The sequence below is a fragment of the Neophocaena asiaeorientalis genome, unplaced genomic scaffold (genome assembly GCF_003031525.2).
Source record: "Neophocaena asiaeorientalis asiaeorientalis breed wild unplaced genomic scaffold, Neophocaena_asiaeorientalis_V1.1 scaffold670, whole genome shotgun sequence".
Lineage (NCBI taxonomy): Eukaryota > Metazoa > Chordata > Mammalia > Artiodactyla > Phocoenidae > Neophocaena > Neophocaena asiaeorientalis.
Window position 1 is genome coordinate 91223 of NW_020175080.1, and position 13873 is coordinate 105095.

At 40.7% G+C, this 13873-nt stretch overlaps 1 protein-coding gene across 1 annotated transcript in view; it reads left to right on the top strand.

Annotated features, from left to right (window-relative positions):
- Window positions 1-13750, top strand: part of TPGS2 (tubulin polyglutamylase complex subunit 2) — a 56323-nt gene extending 42573 nt beyond the window's left edge. Inside the window, exons 4-7 of the mRNA XM_024764156.1 lie at window positions 202-330; window positions 8537-8650; window positions 10443-10603; window positions 11924-13750. Coding sequence (XP_024619924.1) covers window positions 202-330; window positions 8537-8650; window positions 10443-10603; window positions 11924-12154 — 635 coding nt within the window. The 3' untranslated portion in view covers window positions 12155-13750. The remainder of the gene's footprint in view (window positions 1-201; window positions 331-8536; window positions 8651-10442; window positions 10604-11923) is intronic.
- The last annotated feature ends 123 nt before the right edge of the window (window positions 13751-13873 follow it).

The window sequence follows — 13873 nt, forward strand, 5'->3', positions numbered from 1 at the left end:
TTTTTTTTTTTTTTTTTGCATAAAAGGCTGGTGCTTTGGAGCATGTAGTGCATTGATTCTCTCCTTTCCACTTTCCATTCAATTCCTCAGCCCTGGGATCAAATAATAGCTGGGCTTAAGTTAGTCAAGCAGAAGCCCTTCTGATGACCATGGTAACTAGCTTATTACTCCATGTAATTCTTTTTGTTAACATTCCCATAGAACATACCATTCCATTGGGCAGCATGGCAATTAACAGCATCTCAAAACTGACTCAACTCAACCAGTCTTCCCTGTACTCACTTCCTAACGCACCAACTCTTGCAGACCTGGAGGACGATACACAAGAAGGTAACTGGAGGGACTTCTGCTTTGAGTTAGAAATCAGCCTGCTTGTTTCCATTTTATAATGTTGAAAATAATAGGAAGAAATTGTGGCATTGTTACATGTTCCCCTAAACCCAACCCTTCCCATTTATGGCTTCTCTGAACCATGGGCGTAAGGTAAAAAAAAAAAAAAAAAAAAAAAAAAACAGCCTGTATCAAAAAAGGAAATTTTCATGAAGAAAATGCCAGGGTTGGGATCTTTGTTTCCAGCACCCACTTCAGTCCCTGGCACATAGTAGCCAGTTAATGAATACCTGGTAAGTGAATGAATGTTACAGATTAAACTTCACTCCACATTTCAGTATTGAGAGGTTTCAGGGACCGTGACAGTCTAAATGCAGCTCCCTTCCTCCCTTCAGGCTCTTTGCCACTTCTGATTGAAATGGCTTATAATTCAAATGGCTGCTAAAGCTATGATCAACTATGTATAAGTGAGGACTTCAGTCAGAACTGTGTTTGGCTGCGTATAACAGACCCCCATTACAATGTTTAAATAGGAGTTTATTTTTCTCATAATAAGAAATCTGGAACTAGGCTGGTGTAGCTGCTTGAGAAACTCAATGATAAAGTCTCCCTCTGGATTCCTGGCGTACCAGCCTTTGTGTTTGTTTGGTTTTCATCCTCATGTTTAAAGAATGTGGGCTCTACCTCCAAGCTTCAAGTCTATGTTCCAGGCAGGAAAAAGAAGAGTAAAGGGCAAAATAACTGTCTCTTGGCAGAATAGTTTCCTTTTTGTCAGAAAAATAATAGTTTTTCCGGAAGCCCCTCCCAATAACCATTCGCCAGAATAGAGTCAAAAGGTTACCCATAGTGCAAGGGAATTTGAGGAGATAAGTATTTTTAGCTGTGTAGTATTGCCTCATCAAACAGAACTGGAGTTTTAAAAAGGGAGAATGAATATTCAGTAGGCAACTAGTGTCTCCAATACTAATGCCTTGGAGTGCATTGAAATTCTGACAGAGAGAACTGATGCAAGGCTTTCTCCTTCAACTGGACAAGCAGCTGGACAATAGGAGGAGTCGTCCAAGAGCTGAGCCTGGAAAGTGTTGGGCCCTGGGAAGAGTTTGTCACTTAGAAATGTGTGGAATCCTCAAGGATGGGAAAAAGGTCACATTTGCTTCATATGTGTATACTGGGGCTCTCTAACCCCTAAAAGGCAAAGGAGTTGTTAAATAAGTAGAATGGGTGTACCCTGCTTTTGAAGCTGGTAGATAAAGGTAGACTAGATGATAGGATTTCAAGGGACCTCAGCAAAGGACAGCTAGGGGTAGAGACCACACTGTCCTACATACTGATGGGGATAAAAACCACGTGGGCTTCTGGCACCTTCTGAGTTCATGCTTTTTAGGATAGTCCAACAATTAGACCTAAGTTTCATTAACTTAAGTAGAAAAATGCTGACTTTTCTCAGGGGACTCAGCAGTTAGAAAGAGGACAATCAGGAAGCAATATCAGAATACACAACCAGAGAAATAACACTGCTAGAGGACACAGATGAAAACCTAAACAAAAACAAGAACACTTAAGGGCATTTAAGACAGCACAAAGACTTCCTATAGAAAAAAAGTAAAAATTCTTGATTAAACAACTGACTAGATGAATTGAAGACAAGTATAAATATTGAGACCTGAGTTAGTAGCCTGAAAAAGCAAGTGCAAGAAATATCTAAAAGGACAGATAAATAAATTTTAAAAGGAGAAATGAGTGAAAAGGTGGAGGGTGAGAGAAATAGAAAATACATCCAGGTGACCTTCCATTGGAATTACAGGTGTTCAAAAAGAGAAAAAAAGCTGGAAAGGGAATAATAAATAAACAGTAATAAACAAAAACTTTTATTCAATCTGCAGATTGAAAGGGCTCTCCTAGACTCAAATAGAATTCAGGAGAAAACAGACACCTAGGCATTACATGATGCAGAATCTCAGGTTATTAGAAGAATATTAAAGGATGTGTAAAACTTTAAGAACATAAATACTCCAACCAAAAGACAGATGAAATGGAATGGAGATCTCAAGATGCAGATATATAAAGAGGAAAGGAAACAAGAGATTAGTGAACCTCCCTATGAAAGAGAAAGACTTAATTAAATCTTAATATCCAGGAATGTATACAACTTTTACATAAGAACTCTTGGAAAAAAGGGGACATAGTGCATAGAATATGTTTAAACATATACTCTCAGCTAAACCTAACAGAAAGGAGAGAGGCAAGATATAAGAGCTTTATGTGTTAAATTGTGTCCCTTCCCCCCAGAAATATTCATATGTTGAAGTCCTAACCTCACTCCCTCAGACTGTGACCTTATTTGGAAATAGGGACATTATAGATGTAAGTAGGTAAGGTGAGGTGATACTGGAGTTGGGTGGAGCCCTAATCCAATATGACTGACAACCTTTTAAAAGGGGAAATTTGGAGATACAGATATAAAAGAAAGCCATGTGAAGATGAAGACAGAGATGGGGTGGTAGTTCTACATACCAAGGAAAGCTAAAAGTTGCAAGCAAACCACCAGGAGCTAGGGGAGAGGCATAGAACAGATTTTTCTCCACAGCCCTCAAAAGGAACCAACCTTGACCTTGGATCTGTGGCCTCCAGAAGCGTGAGATAACAAATTTTTGCTATTCAAGCCATTCAGTTTGTGGTACTTTGCTACAGTAGCCCTAGCAACTAATACAAGGAATGTTCCAGAGACTCCTTTTAAAAGAAAATGTAGGACAAAGAGGAAAGGAAGTAGAAAGTGGAAGCCCTCATCCTACTCTAGGAAAGAAATAGTATGCCTTGTTGGGGGAAACAGAGTGTCTTGGTGTATTGGTTTTCTATTCATGTATAACAGATTACCAAAAGTTTAATGTCTTGAAACACTACAAATTTATTATCTAACAGTTTTCATGAGTCAGAAATTCAGCTACAGATTAGTAGAGTCTTCTGCTTAGGATCTTATCAGGCTAGAAACAAGGTGTCAGCTGGTGCTGTGATCTCATCTGAGGCATAGGGGCCTCTTCCAAGCTCACTGGTGGTTGACCTTATTCAGTTTCTTGCAGTTGTGGGACTAAGTCCTTGTTTTCTTGTTGCCTGTTGGCCAGGGCTCACTCTTGGCTCGTTTAGGCTGTCCTCAGATTCTAGCCACAAGACCCTCTCACAATATGGCCACTTGCTTCTCAGCCAGCAGGAATATTTCTCTCCAGTCTGCTACAACAGAGTCTCATAATGTTACCTAATCAAGGGAGTGACTACTCCATTATATTATAGGTCCTGACCACACTCAGGGGAGGAGGTTGTACAGGTGTGTATACACACAAGCATGAATCTTGCGGCCATCTTAGAATTCTGCATACCACATTTGGTTAGAGAAACAATGGCATATTGTTTTCAAGTAAGGGTAGAATCATATGGATCCAGTCATGCAAATACATAAAAAAAGGAAGATAGGGCTTCCCTGGTGGCGCAGTGGTTGAGCGTCCGCCTGCCAATGCAGGGACGCGGATTCGTGCCCTGGTCCGGGAGGATCCCACATGCCGTGGAACGGCTGGGCCCGTGAGCCATGGCTGCTTAGCCTGTGTGTCCGGAGTCTGTGCTCCACAACGGCAGAGGCCACAGCAGTGAGAGGCCCGCGTACAGCAAAAAAAAAAAAAAAGGAAGATAACCATTAAAGGAATAAAAAATTACTTTAGAATCTCTAACCTAATAAAGGAATGTTGAATCACATGAGTAAAAATAAGGAAAAGGGAAAAGAAACAACATTATAAAATAAGCAACAAAACATTAAGAGGAATAAAATAAAACAGATAAATCATTATGTTAAGTGTGCTGGGATTGAATTTCCCTTTTGAAAAGCAGAAACTATCAGATTGATATAAAAAGCAAAGCTCATCTATATGTTATTTTCAGAAGCATACTTAAACTGATGAAGAGGCCTCCTGGTAATGGCAGATAGGTAATTCAGAGCAGTCTTCCTGCTGAAGACAACTGAAAAGTCAGGGAACATATAAAAATCATCAAATAAGAGCTAATAAGATGGTGAGATAGCACCAGATCAACATCCAGAAGAAGACAGAAATCCAGGGAAGAGGCTCAATGTTTAGGGTTGCTTTTGCCTAGGATACGTTGTCCTTTTCAAAAGAGGCAATGAGGCAACTGAAAAGCTGAGAATTTGACCCATATGTGAGACTAGAAGAATAAAATGGAGTCTAGAACCTACAGAAGATGGCACCCATAAAAACGACCCTACCCTTTTGGTTAGCACCATGAGGAGCTATATAGTCTAGGAGATAGAATGAACCAGAAATAACCACTCTTCACATGGACCAAAGCCCAAATATAAGTCACCTGTGCATCCCAGAAAATGTTAAATCCCAAAATTGGACTAATTTGATTCCAGATTACTAATCTCCCCAGGGGCCTGGCAGAAAAAAACAGAAATTCACTCCAGAGAAATGTACTAAAATTGACTGTTTATGGTTGCACAGCTCTAAATATACTAAAAACCATTAACTTGTACACTTTAAGTGAATGGTATGGTAGGTGAATTATATCTCAGTATAAAACTCATATAAAAATAAAATTCTTCCCTAGAGGAAGAAAACATTATCCTAGACCTCATTGTTTTTATAAATAATTTTTCAAAAATAATCCTACTTAAAAAGAACCAGGCACATGAAGAAACACAACACCATGAACAAGAATCAGCACAAATAACAGGTAACAGAAAGATATCCACTGTTATTCCTGAGGGTGAAATTATTAGGCACAGACTGTAGGACAGTGTGCTAATGTGCACATGGAGATAAAACCAAACTAAAAATTCAGTGAAGAACTAATAACAGTGACATTGTAGATTTGACCTTATGATTCTGGCCATATGGCATACTACCTTTTACCAGATCAGGACTTGTGCAGATAATACTCTAAACTCTGGGGAAACTTTTAAAATAATTACCTAAAAGGACTGGAGAGTAACCAAAAATAAGCAGAAACTGGAGTGGCATCTACAAATGGCACAAGGGAACCACACTGAATGATTTTCCTATTTTTATAACTTTTCACCTGAGGGCAGACCCCAATCAGCATCAGTCAAGGCTGCTAAAACTTGGTGGGAGCCTACAGTCTGGAGTTTTGATTTCATCCAAGATGGAATAGTGGAGGCCAGATTTATCTTCCCACCTGGAACAACAAAAAAACCAAAAACAGACAAAATATATAAAACAATGGATGTTGTCAAGATACTGACCATCATACAGGGAAGAATGATGAGCTCTGAATGATGGGAAGCAAATGAGGTGAACCCTAGCTTAGTATCTGAAAGTTTCCAGTCGACAGCATAGAGAAGGGAACCCAAGGAGAACCTGTTGTACCTGTTGAGAAGACATAACTAAGAGCCCAGCTGGATGAAGACAGGTAGAGTTCACAGGACTGAGTAACAGAGAGGAATGAGCTGCATAGAGAGAGAACTGCAGAGATCTGCAGAGTGTCCTCAAGTATTCAGGAAAGAACTGATGAGCACACACATGTGAAGATACTACCCAAGGCCAGGGACAAAACCACCCAAGAAGATTAGAGGGAACAATGCCTGGTACTCACACTGAACCAGGAATAGTGTCCATTTCTACCGTCCAGGTTGAAACACCTCATGGCTTACATAGAATTAGGTAGAGTACTCAGAAGGGTCTTGCCTCAGTAATGGGGAAAAAATTAGCCCTAGGTTAAATGCTGCCTTGGGTTCTGCCTGTCAAATACTAAGCACAAGACCTGAAAGTATCTGTTTTCGAGTAATTTAACTGTGCCACAGAACAAAGTTCAACAATATTTATAGAAATATAAAAATAGCAAGCACTCAACAATGCAAAATTAACAATTTCTGGCATCCAATCAAAGATTACCAGGTATGCAAAAAAGCAGGAAAAAATGACCATAAGGAGGAGAAAAATTAATTGAAACCAATCCAGAATTGAGGTACAGTTTAGAATTAGCAGATACAGACTTTAAAACAGTCATTACTATATTCTATATGTCCAAAAACTTTGTACAGACATGGAAGATAGGAAAAAACAAATCCAAACTCAACTTCTAGAGATGAAACTAGTTTCTGAGATGAAAAATACACTGGATGGGACTAACAATAGTTTAGATATTGCCAAAGAAAAGACTGGAGAAATTAAAGACATAACAATAGACAATCCAAAATAACACAGAAAGAAAATAAAAAATTATTTTAATCAAAATAGCATCAGTGAACTGAGGGACAACAAATGGTATAATGTATGTATAATTGGAGTCCCTGAAAAGAGGGGGATGGACCAGGAAATACTATTTGAAGAAACAGTGGCTCAAAACTGTACCAGTTACTTGGAAACTTAAACCATATCTAAGAAGCTTAACAAGCCAGGAACAAGAAACATGAAGAAACAATACTAGGAAACATAATAAAATTGCTCAAAATCAGGGATAAAGAGAAAATCTTAAAAGCAGTCAATGGAAAAAGACAATTCCATACAAAGGAGCAAAGATAAGGATAATAGCATATTTCTCGTTGGAAACAATTCAATCAAGATAAAATACTCAGGGAAGGGGGAGGGATAAATTGGGAGATTGGGATTGACATATAATACTACTATATATCAAATAGATAACTAATAAGGACCTACTGTATAGCACAGGAAACTCTACTCAATACTCTGTAATGACCTATATAGGAAAAGAATCTAAAAAAGAGTGGATATATGTATAACTGATTCACTTTGCTGTACACCTGAAACTAACACAACATTGTAAATCAACTATCCTCCAATAAAAAGAAAGAAAGAAACAATCAGAGGAAAATCATGCTGTTAGACCGGAATAAAAAATAAATACATTAAAAATTTTAAATTAAAATATTCTTTAAGCAAATTCATTTGATTAAAAAAAAGTTAAAATACTCAAAGGAAAAAATTGTCAACCTAGAATTCTATACCCCATGAAAATATCTTTCAAAAACAAAGGCCTTTTCAAAAAGCAGTCTGGCAATGTCCATTCTATAATACTTCAAGGTATCTAGCCATATAACAAAAGCACCAGAACAAAGGGACAGGTACAGAGATGATTACTGTAGCATTTGTAGCAGAATAATATTGGCCCCCTATCAATAGGTGGCTCACAGGATAAATTAGGGTGCATGCACTCCCACAGACTGTCAGGCAGCCATTAAAAAGAATGCATTAGAGTTACAACCCTTAGAGGGCTTTCCACATTGTATTATTGTATAGAAAGTAAGATTCAGGTAACATGTGTGGTATCCCATTTTTATATAGTAAATGATCTCACAAAATTTAAATGTATACCTATATGTTTGCCTAGGACCATATGAGATGAAGAATATGAAGGTATAACCACCAGGGGAGGGTAAAACCATGTTAAAGAAAGAAACAAAAAAAACACAAAAAGCCTTCTTATTTAGAAATGTAAATATTTATGCATTTATGTAAAATTATATGTATGGGTATATGTGTAAATCAAAAATATTATTTTTATATACTCTGTTTTATCCAATCTCTCCTAGGTTTGTTAAACCCTTTCCACCCCAGTCACTAATGCTAATCATTATTGCATAATTGCTGTAATGAAAGAAGCAGGAGAGAAGGTTTCTGATGGTTGCATTTCTAAGAATTTATCTTTTTTTCTGTTACATTATGGTATTTCGTTTCTAGGTAGGTATTTCTAACAGAGCCAGACTTAGCATTAATTATAATGTTATAATTATAATAGAAATAAACATAACATGCCACGAATATACATTTTAGACAGAGGAAAAAGGATTCTAATCAAAAGATCATGAAGTGCTATAAATGAGGGGAAACCATGTATCTGGGGAAAAAGAAAAAAGTTGTTCAGATTACTCTGACTTACGTAGTCCCACTCCCAAGAAGTTCAGTTTGTTGTCCTCATGCCCCCTTCCCCAGATTCCATGACACTCTGTTGGTGGTAGGGGAGCCAAGACAGAGGCTTAGACCATGAATAAGACCCAGGACATTTAGAGTATAGAATACATTTGGTCCACGTTTGAAAATAATAGTTAAGAATATGTTTGAGATAAGGCTTTTTTTCCCTCTGTTTATTTCATCCAAGCAAAGCTGGATGAATAAGTATGTTTGAGCTGAGTGTGTTTGAACATTACCATTAACTTCTGGGTTTGCAGCTAGTGAGAACCAGCCAGAGAAGCCTCACTTTGATTCTCGCAGTGTAATATTTGAGCTGGATCCTTGCAACGGAAATGGGAAGGTTTGCCTTGTCTACAAAAGAGGGAAACCAGGTAAGAATCATGGCAGGCATGGTCCTGTAGCTTGGGAATGGCCTTGGCTGACCTTGCTCTCCAGCCATCACACAAAAGGCATGCTCTTCCCTCCCCTTCTGAGGTGCTGCTGGGTCTCTTGTAGATGCTAAGACCCAGAAAACCCCTTTGGTCCTCTCTGAGCATCCCCCTCCAGGCCAATTACTAGAGTCTTTTTAAGCTATTGTCATTTGTGTCACTTGTGAGTTACTGCAAAATAATAAGATTAGGATAATAAGTGAATAAATGCTAAAAGAAATAGTCATTCTGTTTATAACTCCTCCAGCAGGCTCATGCATTAGAAAAGCATCCAGGAAAAACATTGTCTTTCTTTTACACGTATTTATGTAGGCCAATTAACAGCAATAAAAATCTGAATTACTAGACCTCAAACTAAGATCCCAGATGGGAAATCAAGAGAAGGCGGCTCTGGCTTCTTAAACAGTGGGCACCACCTGGCCCCCTAACAGCAGTTCAGTCCCTAGGAACTACAGAGTTGGACAATGTCCAGCCCTCTTCAAGTAGCTTTCTGCCTGCAGAGGGTGAGAAGACACACCAGGGTTCACCTCTGGGGGAAAGGAGAGATCATCTCCAGCTGGAGGAGTCTTTGTGAAGTAGCCTTTGAGCTGCATCTTTTTTTTTTTTTTAATATTTATTTATTTATCTATTTGGTTGCACCGGGTCTTAGTTGCAGCATGTGGGGACACAACTAAAGAGCTCGTGTGCCACAACTAAGGAGCCAGTGAGCCGCAACTAATGAGCTACATCTTGAAGTATAGGTCTGAATGAGATATGGGGGGTGTGGGGTGTGGGGCAAAAGGGGGCATCCAAGCAAAGGGATATGGGTAAAAGCCATGCCATGAGAGAATGCACCTGATTTGGGGGGAATGACAATTCCAGTTCATTGGCCACGTGGTTCATCTTGTGGATGAGGAGGAGATGACACCAGAAGCCCTGTGATTCCCTTTCATGTGGAGTTTTGAAAGCCAGGTGAAGGGGTTTGGACGTTACGTGGAAGTAGGTGGGGAGTCAAGGTTATTTAGCAGAAGTATGGCAGGATTCAAATGAAAATGTGACCACAGGCAGAAATGGAAGTGGAAGGTACTGGAGGATGGAGGCCACTTAGGGAGATGTTACAGCCATTAGACAGGAGATGAAATAGGAGAGGCCTAGGAGATGAACTAGGAGTACTAAGAATGGACGGTCAGAAGCAAGCGTGAGGCAGGAGCTGGTACAATAGTGCCTGCTTCAGCTCAACCAGCATATCACACAGCCGCACAGGCAGGAGTCCCAGGAGAGGAAGCTGGTCTGGGCTCCTCCATGGTGGTTTCTCACAGCACTTCTAATTCCTGACAGACCTCCTGAGAAAGCCAGAACTGTTCAGACAGAGTGCCTCTCCATCAGGAAGGCTGAGACCACAGTATGTACCTATTGGGGGAGGGGGAGTGTTGAGTCCACACAAGAATGGAGTGCTGCTTAGATAGCCTGAATGCACAGGTGGCCAAAGCCCAGCAGATAGATCAGTCGACTGACTGATCAAGAATTTGTAAAAAAAAAAAAAAGAATTTGTAAAAGAATATAAAGAAGCCAGTAACAGTGGCCACTGGAGAACAGAACTGGGAGGTTGAAGGGAAAAAAGGGAACTTTTACTTACAGTTTACATTCCTTCTACTATTGAAATTTGTTTTAGCCATGAGTAGATGTTGACTTTATAGATAAAAGGAAAAAAGTGTTAAGCCATCCCTTCCTTTATGTCCTTTGTCTGCTATTTCAGCATTAGCACAAGACACTGAGATCTGGTTCCTGGACAGAGCATTATACTGGCATTTTCTCACCGATACCTTTACTGCCTACTATCGCCTGCTTATCACCCACCTGGGCCTGCCCCAGTGGCAGTATGCTTTCACCAGCTATGGCATTAGCCCACAGGCCAAGGTAAGGGGGGACCACCTGTCATCTCAAACTGTAGAATGTATCAGAATCTTCTGAGGAAATGCTTACACCGCAGATTCCCAGCTTCCTCATCTGATGCAGGAGATCTGGGGTTGAGCCCAGGAGCGTGTATGTTCAATAAGCAAGGCAGGTGCTTCCAATTTAGGTGGACAACCTCACTTTATACTAATCTAGTTAAATGGTTCCCAAACTTGGCTGATCCTCAGAATCACCTGGGGAGTTTTTACTTCTAATGAAAAGGGGTTGGTGGTGGGGGGAGATTAGGTTTGACCATTCATTTTGGATAGGCAGAACATGCATACAGGAACAGTGAAAAATCAGTCTCTTATTCACTGGTTCTCCAGCTTCCCCATCCACTTCCCCACAGGGAGCCACTGTTAGTTTCTCTTGTGCCCTCACTGAGATACTTTATTGGATAGAAAGCATGCATGCATGCATACAGTTTTTGGTTCCTTTTTTCTAAATCACAAGTGCGATATACTATTCACATTGTTCTGCACCTTCTTTTCACTTAACTCCGTGTTGGAGCTCATTCCCTATCAATATATAGAGAGCTGTCTTTTTCAATGATATAGAGTATTTCAAAGTATGGATGTGCCTCATTTATATTATATATCCAGACACCATTTTAAACATACAGATGTCAGGTAATGCTGATGTACTGCCTGGTTTGAGAACACCAGGTGTGTCTAGAAGAACTTTTGACTGGGTGGCAAAAAATGAGGGACTCGATGAATGTATTCATTGAGTGGACCTCACTTTCCTCAAATGTCACATGACAGTGACATACATCCAGGCAACATAGTGGGTGGTTGTGATCAATGAAAATAAATGTAGATGCCCTTTGCCCTCAACTGCCCAGAAAGCCTGTAGGGAAGAGAGCAGGCAACTTCCCTCAGTAGAGGCCTGCTCTGGCCTCTGTGTGCTCCTTCCCTGTGGGAAGGATGCTACCAAGTCCACCTGATGGCCAGTGGCTGGTTTGGAGGCAGAACAATTAGAAGGACACCGTACCCTGATGATTTGGGACCTAGCATACCAGGCTCAGTGCACACTAGGTTAGAAGGAAGCGCATTTACTCAGATTCTTAGTCCTCATGTTTAAAGGTTATGAGACCCCATAAAGCAATGTGTGTCTTCCCTTTTACCTAAAGGAAGTGCTAATAGATTTTAGAGGCAGTTTTTCCTAAAGTCTTTTACTCTGCCTCATCTCCCCAGCTCTCTACCCCTGTATCTCCTGTGAAGAGCATAAACACATACTCTTCTCCTTTGAATTGTGACCCTCTCTCCTAATTCTGCCTTACAGCAATGGTTCAACATGTATAAACCCATCACCTACAACACAAACCTACTCACGGAAGAGACCGACTCCTTTGTGAACAAGCTGGATCCCAGCAAAGTGTTCAAGAGCAAGAACAAGACCTTAATCCCCAGAAAGAAAGGGTCTGTTCAGCCTGCAGGTGGCCAGAAAGGGCCTGCAGGTCCTCCTTCCACCTCTAAATCCTCCTCTGGCTCTGGAAACCCTGTCCGAAAATAAGCGCCCCACCTCCAGCTCCCTGCCAGCCCCACAGCGATGATTTCCATGCACAGATGCCCCAGGCGTGGCCCAAGCCTCAGATTCTGTGTGGAACCATAGTCCTCTCCCCATCTGAGTGACAAAATCCTAGGCCTTTTTTACTGCCATTGGCTTGAGCCAGGACTTGGAAAGGCATACTCAGCTCTCCCCAAGAATCCTTCTCTCATACCCCTTACAGCAGGTTGTGCCACCTACTGATTCTGGAAGCTGTGGCGAATGTAAGGTGTTGTGTAAGTGACTAAGTAGATCTGTTAAGAGCTTTCTTCTCTTTCTACTCCAGCCCCCTACCCCTCAGCAGTAATTAAAGAAGTCCCCCATAGAAACCACTGGTTTTGACCTATGAAGCATTAGAACTATGCTGCTCAATTGGTAGCCACTTTTTAAAGCAGCTAAATTTAAGCCATGTCAAAAATTCAGTTCCTCAGTTATATTAGCCACAATGGGAGTATTCATGTGGCTAGTGGATTCTGTATTAGCACAGGGATGATCAAACGTTTCTATCATCACAGAAAGTTCTATTGGGCAGCACTGCATTAGAATACTTTTGCATTACCCTTCCTCAGCTCAGTTAATTTTTGTTAGAGAATATGGATACCTTAATTTGATGGGTTATAATGTTCCATGAAAAACCTTGAATATACATTTTTATGTTCTTTATATCCTTCACCACAAAGATCTTGTGTTGCTCATTTTCAGTTTCCTATAGTTTCTCATCTTCATCGGTTTCCTATAAAGCTTCTTGTTTCCAGTTTTGTGATGTGATGTTTGCACATTTGCCAAAATTATCTTTTTCACTTTTTTTAAAAAAGAAGAGGTGATTCTGCTGTACCATTAAAACCAAAACAAAATAAAATCTCCCAAGCATTGCTTTGCCAGGACTCTTCATGCAGAGTTTTGATGAAATCAGTCACTGTTGACAAGAGCCTCCACCTGCTCTACCTACTCACAATTGCTCAACAATTCACTGGGTAGCAGAAAAGAATAGAGAGGAACCAAGTTGTCAGGGATAATAGCTGAGGTTTAGTCTTCCAGAAGCATTTTTCTGCCAAAACTCATCAAAGAGAGAACCAGCAGTGCCAGATAAGAGATTCCAGCATTTGGCTGCTTCCCCAAGTCAGGGTTAGAAGGGGATTGAGAAGTTGTATCATCTTCCACTGTGGCAGGTGTCCTTCCTCTAGAGATCATGGAGCCCCTGAATTATTTCTTAAGTCCTGGTCCAGCTCTGGATTTCATAAATGAAGCAGCAGAGGAGCCATGAAACAGTGGCGGCCTTCAAATCCATGACAATCAGGTGGAATCCCCAAAGGGCTGTAGACAGAAAGGGGTTCCAACAAGGAAAGATTTGAGACCTGCCTCAGGAGGAGCAGAGCACTCAAGAGCAGGAATGGCTACCCAATATATAGGACCCAGTGCAGAATGAAAATGTGGGGCCTTTTCTCCAAAACTCAGATAAACAGTACCATTAAAAGTATTGGACTTCCTTCGTGGCGCAGTGGTTGAGAGTTCGCCTGCCGATGCAGGGGACACGGGTTTGTGCCCCAGTCTGGGAAGATCCCACATGCCGCAGAGTGGCTGGGCCCGTGAGCCATAGCCGCTGAGCCTGTGCGTCCGGAGCCTGTGCTCCGCAATGGGAGAGGCCACAACGAGAGGCCCGCGTATGGCAAAAAAAAAAAAAAAGAA